At 33.7% G+C, this 17,126-nt stretch overlaps 2 protein-coding genes across 2 annotated transcripts; one reads left to right on the top strand and one right to left on the bottom strand.

Moving 5' to 3' along the window:
- The first annotated feature begins 2,987 nt into the window (after positions 1–2,987).
- Positions 2,988–4,611, top strand: LOC141397221 (dnaJ homolog subfamily C member 25 homolog). The gene has a single exon (XM_073973316.1). It carries the CDS (start codon positions 3,381–3,383, stop codon positions 4,401–4,403), a length of 1,023 nt encoding a protein of 340 aa, XP_073829417.1. The 5' UTR covers positions 2,988–3,380; the 3' UTR covers positions 4,404–4,611.
- Positions 4,612–9,918: 5,307 nt separating this feature from the next.
- opm (transmembrane emp24 domain-containing protein opossum) lies at positions 9,919–11,474 on the bottom strand. The gene is made up of 2 exons (XM_073973317.1): positions 11,370–11,474; positions 9,919–11,309 (listed from the first exon to the last, which is right to left on the bottom strand). The coding sequence occupies exons 1-2, from the start codon at positions 11,370–11,372 to the stop codon at positions 10,593–10,595; spliced, it is 720 nt and encodes a 239-aa protein (XP_073829418.1). The 5' UTR covers positions 11,373–11,474; the 3' UTR covers positions 9,919–10,592.
- Between the last annotated feature and the right edge of the window lie 5,652 nt (positions 11,475–17,126).

Genomic DNA, 17,126 nt, shown 5'->3' with positions numbered 1-17,126 from the left:
CCTTGTTGGTCCCCTCATACCAATTGCGGATATTATTCGAATGTTCGGCACAACTTTCGAAAACGATATCACATTCGAAGAATTGGCAAATGTTTTTCGGGTGTACACAAGCACGTTGTTCTTTTGTTCGTCAAAAGTTTAAAAACGATATCGTTTTCGAACATTTGGCGAATGTTTTTTCTTCACAAGAAAAATTGTTTCGAGAAAAATTTTTTACTTTGAAAATTTTTTTGTTTCAAAAAAATGTATATTTTTTGTAAAAAATTCCCATTTGCTTTTTTCAAATAATTTCGATATAAATGCTACGCATAATTTAGACAATAATGCTAAGTTTACATTAACGAAATCCACTCGATTTCAACTGTCAAATCCATAGGTTAAACGTCAAATGAAATCCAGATGAGATTTCATTTGACGTTTGAGTTATGGAATTGACAGTTGAAATCGAGTGGATTTCGTAAATGTAAACTTAGCACAAGTGTTGATAAAAGCTGTGTTCCTTTACTTACCTGAGGTTACCATTTTTCCCATTTGTTAACATGTGAGAGTGAGAGTGGAGAGATCGAAAATGACTTTCTCTTCTACCACAGGATACCAGCAAATAAAGAAATTAATACTATGTTTACATTTACGAAATCCACTCGATTTCAACTGTCAATTCCATTGCTCAAACGTCAAATGAAATCCAATCGATTTCATATGAGTTTTCATTTGACGTATACACAAAGGAATTGACAGATGAAATCGAGTGGATTTCGTAAATGTATATATAATATAAGACGAAAAAGGCACATAACAGAAACATCCACCAAAAATGTTGTTCGCCACTATCGTAAAAACTATCATCTTTCATTCGCAAATAATAGGTGTGTTCGTTTACGTGATAATTTGTACAAATTTGCACAAATTGTTACGAGGTGTTGTTCGTTTACACAATTATCCAGCAAAAGAGAGCGAATTGAGAGAGCACTTTTGACAGTTGTGTGACTGAGAACTTACAAATTCTTGCTGGGAAAATTTGTCCAGTAAGAATTCGTAAGTTCGATCAGCTGTTGAATAATCACTTGATTTGAGTTGTTTTGTTGTAAACAAAAAGAAACAAGAGTTGTTAAAATACAAATTTACATTTGATTTTTTTGCCAATTGGAAAATTTATGGACGGAAAAAAGTAAGTAAAAATAAATAACTTAAGACTTTCGCTGAACTTTTATTTTAGGTGGCAAAACAAGTGGAGTGACTGGAACATCTTTGAATATGTCCAACCCGTTGTCATTTGAAGATTCTGAAGGAACAAATTAATGGTAATTGATTTGTAATGTTTACATTTTAGGACAGGCTGTGGTCGTAATGCCCCCTGAGGCTACATCGAAATAACGGCTTTGGACCCCAAGTATTTTTGAACATCTTAAGGTTATCTCCCACACAAAAATTGAAAGGTGCAAGAGGGATAGGATTTAATCGTGGCACCCAACAGTCTTCAAACATTTTTGGCTTTGTTTAGAATAGAAGGTAGCCATCCGTCTTGCACACTGAATGTCCTGGTACGATTCTTGGAGCTTTGATACTATGGAAATGTACCCCATTGAAATAATAGTTTGACCTCAAGTATGTTTGAATGAAATCCCTTTCGGACTTTTTGGAGCCAATTAAACCATACCCGCCAATCTGTCTGTCCGACTGGCTGGAACGCAGGATAACTCTTGATTTGTTCCAAATTTGATTTGATGTAATATTTTGTCCAAACTTAGACCAAGTTGAATCAAGTCCGGAACTTTGGAATAATAAAATTTCTTCCAAACGTACATCGACTTCCAAGAGTGTTTTCATTGGAAACATCTGTCCTGTTTACAGTGATGTAATGTGTTTCGTGGACAAATCAATGCTTTCTTAATCCAAACTTTTGCGCACCGTAATATTTGTTTCACACTTAAATCAGCTTGAAATTTTTATACCCTACACCACCTTGTGGTAAGGAGTACTATGTCTTTGTGCATTAGTTTGTAACATGTAAAAGGAAACGAGATAGACCCATAGTTCCTTTTAGGGATATACATAGAATCACTTTCCGTCTGTCCATGTATTTTTCTAAACAAAGTACAGGTGGCATTTATCGTCCGATTCGCATGAAAATGGGGGAAGATAGTTTTTTGGCCAAAGCACGAACGCTATTTATTTTGGTAGAAATCGGTTCAGATTTGGATATAGCCCCCATATATATTTTAGCTCGATTTAAGGCATATGGTGCAAGAAAACACGCTATATATGTCCTATTTCAATTAAATTTGGAATGTGCGACTGTATTTACTCCAGAAATAAGTGTGCCGAATTATATACAAATCGGTTAAAATTTGGATATAGCAGTTTCCTTTCATTATTTATTTTTTTTTTTTATTTTTCAATTCCTTTTTTTTATTTTTCAGCGCTCGAAATTACGATTTTATTTATTTGCGCCAATCTCTTTGTTTTTATTGATCAGCTGTTATCTTACAAATGTTTTGTAATGTGCTGTTCGTTTACTTTTTGTATTTTTTTCTCTTGTGAGAGTCAAATTGCTCTTTTTTTCTCAGTCACTTTTTGCTGAGTAAATGTTACGGGAAAAGTAAACGAACACACCTAATATGTGTGTTCGTTTACTCAAAATTTTTACAAATTGTTACTGGATGTTGTTCGTTTACTCTCCAGTACAATGCAAAAGACTTTGGCCATTTACAAGAAGTTACTGGACTTGTACAAATTTGTACAAATTATTGAGTAAACGAACATACCTAATATTATTAATGATATTCGAATTCGAAGGTTTTCCTGCCACAAACTGAGCGACGAATGAATCGTTTTCAATTCGTTCTCGTGTGTCGTCTTCGAACAAAATATCCGCAAAACTATCGAAAAACATTCGAAAACGAATCGTTTGCGATAGCAGTGGTATGGGGGGTCACCTTATGCATGTTTAACTGTAGTTCGACGCCGATGGAGTCGCCAACAGCGGCCGTAAGTAACACAACAATGCGGCTCCATAGTCTACAACTTTCTTCACTTTCTTTAGTTCATAGGCCAAAATCTTAAAGTTCCCATGTCTCATCTCATTTAACATTGCTCAGCATCTTCATAAACTCTGCTGACAGCTTAATGTTAATTTTCATCGAATTGTTTTAACAAATCATCATCATTCAGTAGTAAAGAAGCAGTGGCGTAAGCAGCAACAAGTTGGTTCAAGTCATCAAGCTCGTCTCGTCGTCACCCAGCAACCCACCCGGTCAATGAGTTCTAAGCGAAACAATAGAGAACGATAAACGTGGCAACCAATCATCATAAATGGTCTTAATGATTTATACCTGTTGTTGTTAAAGTTGTTTGTGTGAAGAGATTACCAGCGCACCAACATGCTACCTCCACGTTACCAGCGTCACCTGCTATTGAGTATGGTGTTAATGCTGGCATTACCTTCTGTTTGCCTCGGTCTACTGGAAGGTCTCTATTGTGGTAAACAAAATTGTTATGATGTTTTGGGTGTTACTCGTGAATCCTCCAAGGCCGAAATTGGTAAGGCCTATCGTGTCTTGGCCCGCAAACATCATCCGGATTTACATCGGACAGAAGACGCCAAAAAGGAAGCAGAGAAACAATTCAAAGCAATTGCCACTGCATACGAAATTCTAAAAGATGATGATTCTCGTACAGATTATGATTACATGTTGGACAATCCCGATGAATACTATGCCCATTACTATCGTTATTATCGCAGAAGGGTAGCTCCCAAAGTCGATGTTCGAATTGTTATTGTGGTCACATTGACCATCATTTCTGTCATACAATATTATTCCGGTTGGCAGCGTTATGATTCGGCCATAAAATATTTTGCAACTGTTCCAAAATATCGTAATAAAGCCTTGGAAATAGCCAAAGAGGAAATCAACGAAAAGGTACACAATCGTAAGGGCAAAAATCGTCTATCGAAAGCCGATCAAAAGGAAGAAATTGAAAAGATCATCATCAAGGTGATTGAAGAGAAAATGGATGTTAAGGGTGGTTGTGCCAAACCAACAATTTGGGATGTCTTATGGGTACAAATAATCATATTCCCCTATACCTTGGCAAAATGGTTGTGGTGGAATCTATTGTGGACATGGAAATTTACAATTTGTAAAAAACCTTATGGTCGGGAAGAGAAACTGTATTTGATACGTCGTCACATGAAAATGGGTCAACATCAATTCAATTCCCAGGAAGATAGACAAATTGAGGAATTCCTTCGATTAGAGCTGTGGATTAAGGAGAACTTTGAAGAATGGCGCAGACAAGAAGAGGAGGAGTTGAAAAAGAAGATGGCTGAGAATCCACGTTATAAATCCTACCGTAGATATATGAAAAATCATGGCCCAGGGCGTATGACATTTGAAGACTAAACTTGAAAGAAACAACAACAAATAGGCTTTATTCTTAAGATTAAACATCCATAGGTGACTATATATTTATATTAAGTATGTAATTTAAAAAAAAAAAAGATTTTTTAATGTTTGCATTAATTTAAAAGAATTTGTTTATTTATAAGACCAGTGTTTTCACTTCATTTTTAAATAATTAAAATAATTTAGTATCATTTTTTATAGAAAACGAAAAGTGTTTTATTTAAAAAATCGGTTCTCTAAAGGAGATTTGGTAACGTTCAGAAGTACGGTCTGGATTCCTTTGGTATTATTATTAGAGTTAGACCTGATATGTGTATTATTGTTACAGCTCATGAGGAGGATTTGCTCACGTCCAAAATATGGGTCTCTAAAGTTTTGAAATTTCAATGGATTTCATTTACAATTTTGTATTGTCTTTGGCTGTAGGTATAACATCAGGCAATTTTTGGATCTACGTTTTACCAACAAAAGGTATTAGGTATAGGTGAAAATTACACTTTTGAGTTGTTTAGCAACAGCTTAAACAACGCCTTTTCATTTTATTACTTAACTGTTCCTCGTCTTCATTTTCAATTATTATAACACAAGTGGAAAAACTAAAGGATTTGGACATAATTTAAACTATCGCTAAACTAAGTACTGTTTTCTAGGCTATAACCTTTTTTATTATAATGCTCCATTTTATTTCTTTACTCTGTTTAAGAATACCAATGGAAAAAGCAACTTACATATTTCTGTTTGGAGTCTACATTCTGTCTATTGGATTTTGTAATACTTAAAAGATTATTGACCTTTGGTGAATATTTGAATATATACAATCATATTTTAAGATGAATTTCGCACAGTAACATATTTGCCCCGCTAACATGTTTTGTTTCAGCTAAGTTTTAAATTGAACCGGTTTTCTGTTTCATGCCTTTTTCTTAGTCTCTCAGTGTTTATGATGGTATTCTGCTTTTTACGTGTTATTAATTAAAGAACCCAAAATATTGTTGTTCTTAAGTCATTTTCTCAATTTCGTTTGTTTGTTCAAGTGTTCTGTGTGTGTTGTTAACAAAACTAGATCGTTTTGGTATCTATTTGTTTAGATGTTTTTCGATGGCTTATGGACAGTTAATAATAGAATAGACCATTATTTAAATATTAAAGAGAAATTACTTGATATAATCAATTTTAAGTTGAACCCAAAATCGCAAGATTATCAACTGAAATCGAGCGTTATGCCATCAGATATATGTAACAAATTTAATTCCGGTTGTTGTTGTAGCAGCCGCTGCCCGAAACACTATGGTTTCGGGTTAATCCGGAACGAAAGAACCCGCTGCCGTGGGACTGAATTAATTTAGGGTCGAGCATTTTTATTTGTCTGCAAGGAGGACTTCAGCCAACCGTTCTTAAAGATCTCATATGTGTATCTAAAATTATGCTGTCATTATATATGAGAAATTTACCAAAATTGGAACCAAATGAACCTCTCTTAAACAGTTTGATAGCATGAAATCACCCAAGACGTCATAAGATAGGAATTCAAACGATTGTCGGAAGCGAACTCCATAAAAATCGCATCTAGACATAGGCCGACTTCCGAAACGTCAGATGCTTTGTAGTCGTGCCTGAAACCAGGGGATCTTAGATCGAGTTCCATACTGGTGTAATTTTATGAAATTGCAACTGACGTTTCGGAAGTCAGCTATAAGGTCCCTGAAATCGTAAACGACCCAGTAAGCAATGAAATCTAAAACCAACACCCTCCTTTAATTTCAGATGGTGGACGGCAACTTCTTATGAGTGAAGTATTCATAGCGATCATGAATACTCACGTAGGGAGCTTCTCACGAGTGAGTTGCAGCTCACTTCTCACGTCTCGACCTATCACAAATGACAAGGGAGGAGCGAAAAAAGTGAAGAGGGGTTCACAAGTTTGAAAATTGAAAATAGTGCCGCATTTTGTGAACCCTTGAAAATATAATTTGCGTTGCCATATCGTTATTTTATTTACAAATAATTTTGCAATAACTAAATTCGTAATTTTTTTATAAAACATTACTTTATTTTAAATTAAATTAATATTTCTAAAACGAAAAATAATTTTTATCAACAATCCACTTTAAAAATACTTGGTAATTGATAAAAATATTAAATGTTTGATATGTGGCAACATCTGTAACAGCTGTTTTTGTTTTGTTTTGACAGATACATACATACATATGTAAAAATTGTTTATTTACGCCCGAAGAATTTCTGCAATTTGCAAAAAAGTGAACAAAAACCGTTTAAAGGTCATTAAATGGCAAAAAGAAATGAAAATGTTTAATATTGCATTTTGAATGATTTGCGAAACGACAAACGCTGAGGAAACCAAGCAAAATTTTGTGGAACTCGTTCCATGCCAATATCTCACTGGATCTTTTGTATTAGTTCAAATGAAGTTGTGAAAGATCCCATTTTCAGCATTTGGAAGGAATTTCAAGAATTGTAAATAAATACAATACGTGAAACATCCGATCTCTTCTCCAGCAATAGGACCAATCATATGAATGCTAAGTACAATTCGTGAAATTCGGATCCTATTCAACATTTGAACCAATTTCATGGATTTTAAATACAATTTCTCAATTTTCAAGAAGGTTAACCCTGCAAAAGGCTATATAATATAAACATGCCCTTTTTATGAATTTAATCCTTCCTATTGTGGCTTGTTCGTGGAATATGCCATGCCAAGGTGGTTGTTAAGATGCCATTCCACTGGGTTATTGAAGATGCCATCCAATGTGATTTGGATCTTTTAGGGGTCACAGTCTTGTAAAAAGAATGGGCGAAGGTGGTAAAAAGGTGATAACTTGCACTCATGCTTGAATAGAATCTTTGGCATCGAATATTTTGCTGGGAACCTTAGCGAACAAAGAACAATACAAAGGCACTTAAAATATGTCACTTATCATCTTGAGAGGCCGCAAAGTTTGGAAGTACCTACCAAAAAAATTTTAGAAAGGTGTGTGCTCCTGATAGGATCCTCTTCCATTACTGTTTTCATCATATGATTCTGATTTGCATCAACAGTTCTCATATCTGAAAAATTTTGGCTAACTTCAACTCCACCTCCAAATTACGCCAAACTCGATTGAGGTCTTCCTTGCTTCATTGATACACGGATGAACATGTATAGTTGCCAAAAGAATTTCTAATTGTTTTTTATTTGTTACCTTTAACGTAAAACACAAATAAATACAATTGATTATCATTGCAAAAGATTCGTTTCTTGTCGATTTTTTCTATAAAAAATGTCCATAGTTACATTTTTTTGTTCAACTCACCTTGATTTCTGTGGTGAGAGAAAATTGCCTCACATTCTCACTTTTTTGACATTTATGATAGCTACTTTTCTCACGAACGTGAGTTTTGTTCTCCCTTATGATGTTTATAATAAGGGAGGAGGCGAGAGTGAGAAAACTCACGGTGAGATGATGTTCATGATTGGGCTGATTATGTTTCTTAGCGCTGTAGTACTTAAAAACTGCAAAGATTCGTGTTTAAAAACGTTTGTTGCATTTTGGAGGAACAACGAAGTTTAAATAACACAAAGCAACTTCCGTTCTGCACAGATTTGATCCGGGTAAAGTAATATCATAAAATCTCATTCTCATTTTAATTCCAGAAGAATTTTTCAGTAATCATTACATATATTACCTCCTATACAATACCAAAAAACGTTTTTATTTTGTTTCTCTAAATTGCCATTTCGTATTATATTTAGCGCCTAAAAGAATGCTACAAATTTCTGAAATTTCCAAAGTGAACAAAACAATATCATAGCGATCATGAATACTCACGTAGGGAGCTTCTCACGAGTGAGTTGCAGCTCACTTCTCACGTCTCGACCTATCACAAATGACAAGGGAGGAGCGAAAAAAGTGAAGAGGGGTTCACAAGTTTGAAAATTGAAAATAGTGCCGCATTTTGTGAACCCTTGAAAATATAATTTGCGTTGCCATATCGTTATTTTATTTACAAATGATTTTGCAATAACTAAATTCGTAATTTTTTTATAAAACATTACTTTATTTTAAATTAAATTAATATTTCTAAAACGAAAAATAATTTTTATCAACAATCCACTTTAAAAATACTTGGTAATTGATAAAAATATTAAATGTTTGATATGTGGCAACATCTGTAACAGCTGTTTTTGTTTTGTTTTGACAGATACATACATACATATGTAAAAATTGTTTATTTACGCCCGAAGAATTTCTGCAATTTGCAAAAAAGTGAACAAAAACCGTTTAAAGGTCATTAAATGGCAAAAAGAAATGAAAATGTTTAATATTGCATTTTGAATGATTTGCGAAACGACAAACGCTGAGGAATACAAAGAAAACCAAGCAAAATTTTGTGGAAGTCGTTCCATGCCAATATCTCACTGGATCTTTTGTATTAGTTCAAATGAATTTGTGAAAGATCCCATTTTCAGCATTTGGAAGGAATTTCAAGAATTGTAAATAAATACAATACGTGAAACATCCGATCTCTTCTCCAGCAATAGGACCAATCATATGAATGCTAAGTACAATTCGTGAAATTCGGATCCTATTCAACATTTGAACCAATTTCATGGATTTTAAATACAATTTCTCAATTTTCAAGAAGGTTAACCCTGCAAAAGGCTATATAATATAAACATGCCCTTTTTTATGAATTTAATCCTTCCTATTGTGGCTTGTTCGTGGAATATGCCATGCCAAGGTGGTTGTTAAGATACCATTCCACTGGGTTATTGAAGATGCCATCCAATGTGATTTGGATCTTTTAGGGGTCACAGTCTTGTAAAAAGAATGGGCGAAGGTGGTAAAAAGGTGACATATAACTTGCACTCATGCTTGAATAGAATCTTTGGCATCGAATATTTTGCTGGGAACCTTAGCGAATAAAGAACAATACAAAGGCACTTAAAATATGTCACTTATCATCTTGAGAGGCCGCAAAGTTTGGAAGTACCTACAAAAAAAATTTTAGAAAGGTGTTGCTCCTGATAGGATCCTCTTCCATTACTGTTTTCATCATATGATTCTGATTTGCATCAACAGTTCCCATATCTGAAAAATTTTGGCTAACTTCAACTCCACCTCCAAATTACGCCAAACTCGATTGAGGTCTTCCTTGCTTCATTGATACACGGATGAACATGTATAGTTGCCAAAAGAATTTCTAATTGTTTTTTATTTGTTACCTTTAACGTAAAACACAAATAAATACAATTGATTATCATTGCAAAAGATTCGTTTCTTGTCGATTTTTTCTATAAAAAATGTCCATAGTTACATTTTTTTGTTCAACTCACCTTGATTTCTGTGGTGAGAGAAAATTGCCTCACATTCTCACTTTTTTGACATTTATGATAGCTACTTTTCTCACGAACGTGAGTTTTGTTCTCCCTTATGATGTTTATAATAAGGGAGGAGGCGAGAGTGAGAAAACTCACGGTGAGATGATGTTCATGATTGGGCTGTATATATTTAAATGCAGATAGTTTTCATTTATTTATTTTTATTGCTTTTATTTTTATTCAAACTACCTAAAATACAATGTGAAAAAGAACATTATTTGATTGTATTGATATCTTTTATAATTATTCAATGGCAAATGTAATAAATTTAAGATAAATTTAAACACATGTTATTTTTTATACATCATTTTTCTTTTCATTTATCAAAGAACATAAAAACTAGCCTTCAAGATAAGAAAGTGCCAAATGATTTTTCTATTTGATAACATCGAGACACCGACAAATGTTTAAAGTTGCACAGCACAATAAATTTATACATAATTCTTCACTGGGAATTCCATGTTACTTGGTTTTTTCTATGGAAGTGTTCTTATTTGCTATATTATAGATATACATATGTGATGGCAAGTGTATGAATATATAAACTAAAACAAAACTTTTATTAGCCTAAGTCAAACCAAAAATAAAGGTGGGAGAATTTCATTTAGTATTTTTCATTATAAGGATCAAAACGTATGGAACTTTTTCACAAAACCCTGAATTCCATTTGAATTTTAAAAATAAAAATAATAGTAAAAAATCTTTGGTAAGACAGTATAAGGGAGCTACACTGAGAGGAAAGGCAGATAACTAACCAGAGGACCAATAGATGAAATTAAAGTATATTGGGCTATGGTTAAATTTCACAGATGCATACGTTGCCACAGCTTGCTCATCCGGGTATTTGTGTCGAATATACTACGCACCAAGAACACTTGAAGCAATCCCACAGCAATCATGGCACAAATTTGAAACAATGACCATGTATTTACCTTAATAAAATTCGATTCTGCCAAATTACGATCGCGTGCCTCATGCGATCTTAACATATCCTGAATTTGTCTAGCCTTGGTCATTTGCATACGTATGCGTCCAATGTAATCCATAATGTCTTGTACTTTCATTTCATAGAATTCCTCTGGTGTTAGACCTTCGAAAACATCATTCCATTGATCATCGCCAAGATTTTGTTCGCCTTCCTTTTCCACAATTAGTTCGAAAAATACAGTTTTTCTATTGAAGGTACTGAAGCTATTATCAAAACAGAATCGATAGTCTCCTTCTTTTTGAACATCATGTCGATGTATATTTTCCGGCTTCTTAAAATCACTAACAATGATCAGTCCAATGGGATCTGCCAGTGAAAAACTAATATCCAAATCGCCATGACCACCATCTATTACCTGATACTCAATATCAATAGTTTCGCCGGCTTTTACAGGATGAAAATAGCATTCCTTCTTGCCTGCATCAATGTGAACAGTCATTTCTTTGTCGTATGAATCTACCATTGTCACAGCCAGCAGCACAGCAACAAATGCCAGGAGAAATGGTGTTCGTATACGCTGTATTTTCATGTTCTAAAATAGTAATAATGTGTATTTTAATTAAGTTTTTTTTATTTTATTTAAAAATCTTACCATTATAAAAAAATAACTACTACAAAGCGGGTGAAGGGTGGAAATGAATTGTCAAAGCTGTCGCTCCTTTAATATGGACGTATTGTTTGTTGTGCAATGTCCTAATTGTGCCTTAGATGATTACGTATGCCACATTGTCAAAATACCCAGCAAAAAGTTTGCATCCGCGAATACAGTTGAATCACTACAAGCGTACAGTATAAAGGCCTGCGTACATAAGCTGCTTTGCCTGATTGCCTTGCATTGCTGCTTCAATAAAAAAATAAAAGAACAAAGAAGGCCGACCCAATTTCCAACTGATGGCAACCCAGTTCGAAATTTCGTCTTTATTCTATTATTTTTATTACGTCAGAAATGAAGCAGGTAAGCAAGGCAATCAGGCAAAGCAGCTTATGTACGCAGGCCTTAAGTGCCGTTGGAGTACCAAGCAAAAAATTTTGGAAGTTGTGCATGTGAAGTTATGATTTCACAACATCCTTCGATGCAGTCCACACGGAGTTATGAAAAATTCACTCCGCTGTATACAATTTATAAACAGTTGCTTTAGAGATCCCTACAAAAAAAAAAAAACAGTTGCTTGATCCCTACCCACCGCTGGCGAAATAATTTGTTCTAAAAATAAGAGAGACCCAGCAAAAAATGTGCACTTGAATCACTATAAGTGACGTTGGAGTACATCTTTTTCTATGAATTCACTTACGAATTTTACAAGAGAGCTAGGATGAACTCCATTTTGCTTTGGAAGATGTGCATGTGAAGTTATGTTTTCACAACATCCTTCGATGCAGTCCACACGGAGTTATGAAAAATGCACTCCCTTGTATACAATTTATAAACAGTTGCTTTAGAGATCCCTACAAAAAAAAAACACTTGCTTGATCCCTACCCACCGCTGGCGAAAATATTTATTCTAAAAATAATGCTAAGTTTACATTTACGAAATCCACTCGATTTCATCTGTCAATTCCATAGCTCAAACGTCAAATGAAATCTCATCTTGATTTCATTTGACGTTTAACCTATGGATTTGACAGTTGAAATCGAGTGGATTTCGTAAATGTAAACCAAGCATAAGAGAGGCCCAGCAAAAAGTTTGCATCCGCGAATGCAATTAAATCACTACAAGTGTACAGTATTTTCTATGAATTCATTTATGAATTTTACAAGAGATCGCGCAACTAGGATGCCCTCCATTTTGCTTCCACGGCACAGAGCTAGGATGCACTCAATTTTCGATCCAAATCACAGCTTTTGATGTAGTGTTTTGAATTAAATTTAAAGGCACTCTTCGGATTATGTTTATAATGAATCTATAGATGCAGTAAAAATGCAAGCCATTGCGAAATATCCCAGAATGTATAAAATGCATTTATTATTTGAGTAAAACCACGGAGACAAGAATATTAAGAACTTTATTATATACATAAACATAAATTATAAAATGTTTCCATTAAATTCAATCGCAATTGAGTGTATTTCCTCCGTTCTTCATTTAATCCAAGCGCAACTGATTCTTCATCATCCAAAAGGTTTTTTATGTTGCATTCCAATCACTAGTTCAGATTTCGACATGAACTCCACTCCATTAAAAATTTCAGTCTTGTAAGTTTCCACAAAAATGTTGGCAACTTTAGTTTGTATTTTATAACAAATTCTTCGAAATGTATACACTCTTGTTTCTCTTTTGAAGAAATGATGTCGGCAGCGGCCGGTAGGGATCAACCAACTGTTTTTGTTTTGTAGCAACTGCTTATAAAATGTATCCAACGGTGTGCATTTTTCATAACTCCGTGTGGACTGCATCGAAAGGGTGTTGTGAAATCATAACTCCTCATGAACAACTTCCAAAATTTTTGCTGGGATTGCTCAAACGTCAAATGAAATCCAAGTCGATGGTCAGACTAGCAAGGTTTCTTGAAACCAATTTCGGTAAAGTTCCCAGCAAAATTAAATGGAAGTGATTCCATGTGAAATCATGATTTCACTGGTTCTTTTGCATGAGTGCGAAAGGAGTCGTGAAAGATCCGATCTTTTTCATCAAATTTTCATGAGTGCAATTGAAGTCATGAAAGGTCCGATTTTTTTCATCGAATTTTCATAAGTGCAATTGAAGTAGTGAAAGATCCGATCTTTTTCATCGAATTTTCATGAGTGAAATTGAAGTGGTGAAAGATCCGATCTTTGTCATAATATTGTCATGAGTTCAAATAAATTGATAAGTAACCGCACAATAAATTATCAAATACTCATATACCCGAATAGTTGTGTACTTGCAAAAGTAATTGTTAAAATTAAAATAAAAGTCAGATGAAAGTGGTCAATAGTGGCAAAATTTATATATTTTAATTAAAAATACAATGTAAATTGATATAAAACAAAAGAAAAATATATTTTGTGTTTGGAAACCTGTTTCATTTGTGGATATTAAAAAGAAGTATGAAAAAGACCCGGTCTATAAACCACGACATAATTGTAGTGCGAATTTTATTTCTGATTGGCGAAAATCCGGATCCAAAGCATTGGTGCAAGAAGCCATGACAATGAACTGGTGCAAGAAGCCATGACAATGAACTGGTGCAAGAAGCCAAGACAATGAACTGGTGCAAGATGCTATGACAATGAACTGGTGCAAGATGCTATGACAATGAACTGATGCAAGATGCTATGACAATGAACTGGTGCAAGGTGCTATGACGATGAACTGGTGCAAGATGCTATGACAATGAACTGGTGCAAAATGCTATGACAATGAATTAGTGAAATCATGTGTCACTCCCTTGTAAATGTCATTGGTGATTCACCTAAATTTTCACCTATGACATGTCACTTGCACCTATGATTCAACTCATGATTTGTCATCGAACATTTTCCTGGGTTGCTTTTCAAGTTTCGTTAGTGTCCACACTCGTTAACGTGAAATTTATAATTTTTGCATGTCCTCTTTATTTTACCATTCGCGATTGTTGTGTTTCTCATACCAATAAAAACCAAAAAAGACATAAATAAACCAAAAAAACAACATAAAATAATTAACATTAATAATTAAATTAATATTAATAGTTAAATTTTCACTATTTAATTAATTAAATGTTTTTATTAAATCTTTTTATGTTTGTTTTGTTGTTAACGTTTGCTTGAGAAAATAAAAATGAAAGAAAAAATCTTGCAACGAAAAACAAGAAGAGGCAACATAAGTCGATGGTCAGACTAGCAAGGTTTCATGAAACCAATTTCAATTAAGTTTCTTTTCAAATTTCGTTAATGTCCACACACGTTAACGTGAAATTTAAGATCTTTGCGTGTCCTCTTTATTTTACCATTCGCGTTTGTTGTGTTTCTCATACCAATAAAAACAAAAGAAGACATAAATAAACCAAAAAACAACACAAAATAATTACATTAATAACTAAATTAATAGTAATAGTTAAATTTTCACTCTTTCAGTAATTAAATGTTTTTATTAAATATATTTATGTTTGTTCTGTTGTTAACGTTTGCTTGAGAAAATAAAAATGAAAGAAAATTGAAGAAAAAATCTTGCAACGAACAACAAGAAGAGGCAACACAACAAACACAGAAAACCATGTACATGGGTTTCACTACTTCATACCCCTCGCCTATAAACTTGACGTCGCCATGTTGAAATCGTGCTAGTCTGACCATCGACTAACAAACACAGAAAACGATGTACATGGGTTTCACTACTTCATACCCCTCGCCTATAAACTTGACGACACCATGTTGAAATCGTGCTAGTCTGACCATCGACCAATCGATTTCAGTAGAGTTTTCATTTGGCGTATACATAAAGGAATTGACAGATGAAATCGAGTGGATTTCGTAAATGTAAACATAGTATTAGAGTTCCCTACAAAACAAAAACAGTTGATTGATCCCTACCGGCTGCTGCCGACATCATTTCTTCAAAAGAGAAACGAGAAACAACAGCCAGTTTCTGTATGTCGAAAGAAGAATGTGTGCGAATGAAACACGTCCAAACTCTTGTGTGTTTTTCATTTTTTGTTTGTTTTGAAGCAAAAGCAAAGTTAAAATTATTTCTTTCGATATACAGAAACTGGCTGCAAGAGTGTATACACGCAGAAAAATTTATGTTAGAAATATGTTTGGATCCAAACAAATATATGTTTGGGACCGGTTGCAAACAAATATATGTTTGGATCCACACATAATATGTTTGGGTCCAAACAAATATATGTTTGCAACATTTTGTAACATATCTCAATTTGATATGTTTGGGTAAAACATATTTTTTATGTTAGATCATCTTTTTCATGAGTGGAGAGAGGATGTTTGTCAACGAGAGTAATAACAGTGCTCCCGCGGCTGTGGAATGCTGTTTTATAATAAAGAGTTGTGTGTATTGTATAATATAAGACGTAGAAGCGAAGAAGGAGGACTTTGGTGATTTGATGGCGTGTATGCGTCAAACTCGTGTGTTTCTTGTTTTGTTGTTGTTAACCAACGTTGCAGCCGAAGAGGATAAGAAGAAAAGGTATGAATTATTTTGTTTTTTCTTTCTTCAGTGTTTTAGTTGCCAGCGTAGCGTCAAGACGGTAAAGTGAGTGAATAAATCAGTGTTTTGTGTTTTCTTAAAGAAATTGTGTTATTAGTAAATAAAATGCCCAATACATTTTATAATTGAATCGAAAATTTGAATGACATTATTTTATTGGTCAAGGAAGAACTCGCATTTAATATTGGTAATTACATACATATGTATGTATATTTGAAATATGGTATATCCATATTTATTTATTACATAATCATTTGATTCCAGATGCCGATTCCCCACTGATGATGTCAACTTTGAGTAAAATTTGTTTTATTTCACAACTAAAGAGAAGCGTTCAACTACGTTCCTATATATTTTTCTTTTTTAAGGCCTGCGTACATAAGCTGCCTTGCCTGATTGCCTTCCTTTCCTGCTTCATTTCTGACATAATAAACATAAAAGAATAAAGAGGGCCGAGCAAATTTCGAATTGGGTTGTCCTTTTCTTTTTTATGTCATGTTCATACCAGCATTTGAATCACGTCGTTCGTTCTCTAATTACGTACACGAATTAACGCGTTCATACGACATGGTACACAATTCATAGCAACATGATTCATATTTTCATAGTTTTTGTTTACTGATTTTAAAGAAAGAGAAGAGTAAACTTAGTTGATATGAACTGAAAAATATTTGTCCTTCTTACAGATAACTATTCAATATTAAATTATATTATTTTCATTCATGTTTTCTATTGTTTCTGAAAGTTTTGGTGTTTTCAGTATATTTTCAAATTTTTCTATTTTAAAAATTAACGAGAGAGACCTGCCAAAATAACTTTTTGGTATACAGACTTTCCGGCAGGCATTTGATTTTTGTTTCTAAATTTGTACGCAAATTTGAAATGATGCACAAGAAATGTAACTGCAGTGAAAGAGAAGACAACATTTGCTATGATTTAAATGTATACTAGTCGTTAAACCGTTTACTTTTCATTCATATTTTGCAGTTTTTTCTAAAAAGGTTTGGATTTTTAATACATTTTTAATTTTTTATTTTTCCTGTCATAATTAATTTATTTCGATAAATTCTCTCATTTGTTAGAGATGGGACACATTTTATCGTCGTTCTGAGAGTAATTTAAATTGAACAATGTTGTTCGTTCTCAAAATTTTGTATGGGAAATCAAGTAATTATATCGTAATTTGGGCTCGAACAACGAATATAGAGCGAATTGGCCTTAGT

Source organism: Musca autumnalis, unplaced genomic scaffold (assembly GCF_047663935.1).
Source record: "Musca autumnalis isolate F117 unplaced genomic scaffold, ASM4766393v1 scaffold_3, whole genome shotgun sequence".
Classification (NCBI taxonomy): domain Eukaryota; kingdom Metazoa; phylum Arthropoda; class Insecta; order Diptera; family Muscidae; genus Musca; species Musca autumnalis.
The sequence above is the reverse complement of the archived record's forward strand: the minus strand, read 5'-3'. Positions and strand labels throughout refer to the sequence as shown.